The following is a 5,000-nucleotide window of genomic DNA, read 5'->3' as shown; positions in this document are numbered from 1 at the left end:
GGCGCAATCCGACGAAAACAATCCAGCATGTTTGTTTCTACGAAATCGAAAGAGGAAATTTCTTGACTTTATGCTAACGGTATCAGAAACGACGATGAAATAAACGGAAGCTTATTTCAATCTCGAGTCGCCGCGTGGAAAGGAGATCTTTAGTGGTATTTTTTGGACCAACAGTACTTGCGCCGTGATTTGTGCTGATAGAAACGAAACACTAATTCGAAAGATTAGCAAGTATTAAAGGGAAAGCTTCGAATCGTCAAGAAAGTCAATTGATTTCACTCATGAAAGATCAGGTAGGCTTCAGGTGTAGGAGACGTACTAGACCGGGATTAACAGATACATCTTAGTCAAACTTTAAAAAGCTTACCATTTAGCGATGCAATGACTCTCGTCGATGAATACTCCTACATGTTAAAATTTTTTGTTCCATTCGACGTAAAATGTGTCGATAATCATTGAGAATCGCCTCGGGACATCCAAACATCAGTTTATACTTAAGATTTTAAATGTGTTGTCTCCTACATATGACGCTTTAATGCCAAGAGACCAAATCTTTCGTGAGTGAAATCAGTGGAACAATTACGAAGACGATAGCATTGCAATCCTCTCCAAGTAAATGACCAAAAGCGTACGGGACTAGTTCAAAGGTCAGACTTTTCCCAGCTCCGGTTGGAGCTGACACAAGCAGATCTATGCAAGACAGATATTCTTGAATTATTTTCCTCTGATAGTCGGGGAATTTGGATCCGGTGGTCTTAGTAGCATGTTGAAAGTCACGCTTTCACTGCGTGTGGCAAATTTTGATTGACAACTCTATCCCCTTGGGTCCACGAGGACTACTCTGATTGGCCTAGCTCAGCGACCCGTTTTTGGGTCGCTAAATAGGCGCCAATCAAGAATGAAAAGTCCTTCGTTCCGCGCGTATCTAGACGAAGGACTTTTCCAAAGTCTAACTTAGTCATTGCAATTTCCACTGTATATCGGAACAAAAGTGAATGACCGAGATAATTCACTCTTGATCAGAAAGATCTTTGCAGACATTGTCTCCTCAACATACGAGTTTGATTCCAGAGGGCATCTGGCGATCCAAACACTGATGTCAAAAATTAAAAGAAGTTCTAGCTCTAGAGCAATTTGAAACTCAACGAGCATATGGCGGCGAGTTTTGAAATCGAATATTCGTTACTAACTGCGTTTCATGTCTTTTCACGATTAGGATTGCTGAAGGAACGGCACGTGATCTAGACATTCATGCTTCAGTTAGTGAACAAATAAAGAAGAATTTTTACAAGGCAAAGTGGAAGGTAGCTATTTAACAATTATTCCACGAGGGTGCGTTGGGTACGACGTGATAGATAGCCAACGGAAAAACTTACGGCTATTTTAGATCGGGCCTGTGGAAAGATATTCTATTTTATTTGAAGTGCGGGCTATTTACGAAAGATTGAAGTGAGTCGCGCACCTATCTGGACAATTTAAGCAATTGTCTGTTATAGACACCTGAAACATTCAGGCGGGCTCAACAGCATTCGAGCCCATGACCCTTTAGGATGCCAGTGTAATGCTCCACCAACTGTGTGGCTATGAAGTCACACAGTTGGCTGCAGGTTTATCCACTTAATTTTTTGGGCTCGTGTACTTAGACTGTCCTGATAAGTGCTAAAATCACTTCAGTCTTTTGAGTTGAATGTGTTTGCTGGCTATTAGTTCTCACTCTCGATTGCATCATCATGCGTCGACCAATCATAAAGGACTAAGACAATGAAATGAGCCAATAGTAACGCAAAGCAAATACACGCGGCCGGCGAAAAGCGCGGGAAAACGCGCACTAGCGAATCACAATTGGTTTTGCTTTTACTTGCCATTGGCTGAAAATGTGGCGCGAGATTTGTGACGCAATCACCAAGCGCAGTAATGCAAAACTACGTTGAACAGTAAACTGAAGCACTCTTTCTTATTATTTTACAGCAAGCTTTCAACGCTGCGGCGGCCATCAACCGAATGAAAAACCTTCAGCTTGGTTCTGGGTCAACAAAGTCGTCAGAGTCGAACAACAATGGGGGTTTGGCTTAACCAGCTGGCCTGGCGAGGAATCCTATTTTTCGCACATACGCTTTGTTTACAGTTTTATATGGTGTTGTGTTGGACTCGCAACGGACCGATTTCGTCCTGTGAGAAAAAAGTCTTTTCTTAAAGTGATTAAAAAAGGGTACGCAAGTCTTCTTGTTGGCCGGGGTATTGTGCCTGTTGACGTTCGGCCATTTAATTATTTCAAGAAGTAAAACGATTGACGAATTTGAGAAAATAAGAGTGGAGAGTTTGAACCAGGGACTAGTGTTAGAAGCGGTTATTATGAGGAACGAAGTGCGTTTATACGAAGACGTTTTCACACAATGGTGTTTGTACAGCGTTTGGAACTTGTCAGGCACAGCGGAATGGTAACCTTTTTGCCAGTTTCCCAATGCACTGTTGTGTAGGTAGCTACCTACAAGTAACCTGAGTTGCTCAAAAGTAGAACAGTGCGTAAGACCGGACAAATCACTATATCTAATGAAATTGCCAATAAAACGCGTTCATAAATCTCGTCCGAGGCAATGTGCGTTTCTATCGCCGTGAAATGTAGTAAGTTAAGTATGAGGGATTCTTTGCTGACATCACTGTTGACATTTTGTCTCCTTAACATGCGAACTTGTTTGTAGAAGGCGCCGTACACAAATTGACAGAACTTGTTAAACTTATCCACCTTCTCAGTTTAAAGCATTCAAAGTTTGATAATCAGATAGATGCGGGTCATCAAATGCGTAGGACTCATTGGTTGGCAAAACTGCAATTGAGCCCTATTCATTCTTTGTAAAATTTCGAATTTTCAAACCAAAATTGCACCAAGATAATCTGGCATATCAGGCCCAAATTTTCGGTATTCATTGCTGGTTTCTTGGAAAACTAGTTAGAAAGCGATGAACGTATACAAAAGAGGGAAAATTCTAAACAAAGTTTCCCTATTTAAGGGTCGTTTATCTACACAAGTCTAGAAGTCCAACTTTAACTAGTCATTTTACCTTTTTGAACTTTCTATAGAGTGTTTCGTCAAGTGGAGGAGTGATTTTCGACTTTCTTGTCACTTCACAAGTTTCCGACAATGAATGCGTTTTTTATATCCCCGGTTAAACGCCATTAATGGATGATATCTGCAGGGAAACATTTACAGTAGCAATGTTGTAGCGATAGGAGATTGCAGAGCAATCGTATTTTTGGCTTCGTCGCTCTACGCCTGGTCATTCCTTAAAGGGGCTAGGTCACGCTATTTTTGGTAATTTTGTTTAATTTTGCTAATTATGAGCTCTAAACGTCAAATTCATTTGGCGGAGCAAGAGTCTTTCATTTGCAAAATCACGGCCACACAACAACTGAGAATGATTTTCCAGCTGCGTAAATGACATTTTGATATAAACTGATATAAATTTGAAAAAAGGTGGGCCGACGTTTTTCAATTTACCCAAATTCAGTCCATTTCAATCCTCCCCAGTTTTGTCCATCCATGTCCCTTCTTGGCTTCCCTGTGTTTTGTTAGAGTTCTTCTATAGTTTTGAACAGTTATTTTGATATTTTAGTTAATTCTATGACCATTCGATCAGTGCTGAAATTGCCCAAAACTGCGTGACCTAGCCCCTTTAAACGTTTGAGACGAGAAATGAAACGTAAAAAATACGACCTTAATTAAGAGAGTACCACAGGAACGTTCCTGGCGGATCTAAAGAAAGCTTTAAAAGGTTTAAATTTAGAGAATTGTTCAATTGAGGAACTTGGTACAAACATATGAATTGTGGACCAGTCGTTTGGAGTTGTTAGTTGTGCTTGAAATTTATAGACTGGATCATAAAATGGCCGGGTACCGCATCATCATTAGATAGTTTCAGAGAGTTATATGCTCGACAGACAATTTTTCGTCACGAAGCTTTGGTTTGTGTTGTTTAAAGGTAATTTCTGAGCTAACGTTAAGTTGAAAAGCGAGAAGGGGCGAGTAAAATGGTAAAATGACCCAAAATGAACTACCCCGCCTTGACACAGCTCCTTTTAATGAATTTCTTCTTGCCGCTATTTTTGGATTTCATTTCAATTTGATAATGTTACATTATTTTTATGTGTACATCTTTCGCGAGAACTAGCTGTAGCATTTAATGTTCACGTTTAAAATCGAAGACGCACTGTGGAAAGCGTGGTAGTTTAGGCACACAGAGATCTGTGATAATTTGAGCAATAAAAAATCCCCTAAAGGCAATATGCCTATTATATGTCGTTCTTGTTTTAAAATCCCCTGTCACTTTTCTCACCCTGGAAATATATATTCTAAGGTTTCTGTCTCTGCGATGCTGTTTGTTTATCGCCATATTGAAATATCAATCGTGCTTGACTGATATCGAACAAAAGCTGAGTATGAAGCGACCGTTTTTGTACTGTGCGTCTTCGTGTTTACGTAGAAAATCGGAGTTAGCTTCACAAAAGGCTCCCTCGTGTGCATCAGATGACCAAAGAACTGCGCGAGTGGTTGTAATCGATAATCGTTAATTTCTCGCATATTTTTTGTAATGAAACTATGAACCAAGAAATGTTAGTTGCCTTTATAGTTTCCATGGTATTTGGTGTTTTTTGTTTCTTCCAGACATGTTTATAATTCAGTTCCAATAACTTGGAGAAATGAAATGTGTTATTGTTATTTTAAAGAAAATTATCTTGATGCTGAAATGAAGAAAATTGCATATATAGATTGTGTCATGGTTGAGCATGCGGGTTAGATTGTAATGATTTCTAAGGGGTAGACTTATCATTTGGCGCTGAAATTAATATTATATGAAGTGAACTGATTTCTTGCATAGAAAGGAGTCTATAGATGCAAACAGTAGGGGCAAATATGGGGTATTCGGTCTCGAGCTCTTGCCTTATTCTCTTTTGCCAGTAACACCCGCATTTAAGGACAGTGCCCACTAATTCAAAGGTATTTT

At 39.7% G+C, this 5,000-nt stretch overlaps 1 protein-coding gene across 3 annotated transcripts in view; it reads left to right on the top strand.

The window, feature by feature from the left end:
• The window catches only part of LOC138011330 (calcium/calmodulin-dependent protein kinase type 1D-like), a 20,224-nt gene extending 15,463 nt beyond the window's left edge, over positions 1–4,761 (top strand). For 2 of the 3 annotated variants that reach the window (XM_068858298.1, XM_068858299.1), the window contains exons 12-13: positions 1,217–1,304; positions 1,969–2,217. In XM_068858298.1, coding sequence (XP_068714399.1) covers positions 1,217–1,304; positions 1,969–2,073 — 193 coding nt within the window. In that variant the 3' untranslated portion in view covers positions 2,074–2,217. Of the gene's footprint in view, positions 1–1,216; positions 1,305–1,968 lie in introns of all 3 variants that reach the window. The other variant, XM_068858300.1, reaches the window with a different exon arrangement.
• The last annotated feature ends 239 nt before the right edge of the window (positions 4,762–5,000 follow it).

Source organism: Montipora foliosa, chromosome 7 (genome assembly GCF_036669935.1).
Source record: "Montipora foliosa isolate CH-2021 chromosome 7, ASM3666993v2, whole genome shotgun sequence".
In the NCBI taxonomy this organism is placed as follows: Eukaryota; Metazoa; Cnidaria; class Anthozoa; order Scleractinia; family Acroporidae; genus Montipora; species Montipora foliosa.
This window is presented reverse-complemented; position numbering and strand designations above follow the sequence as displayed.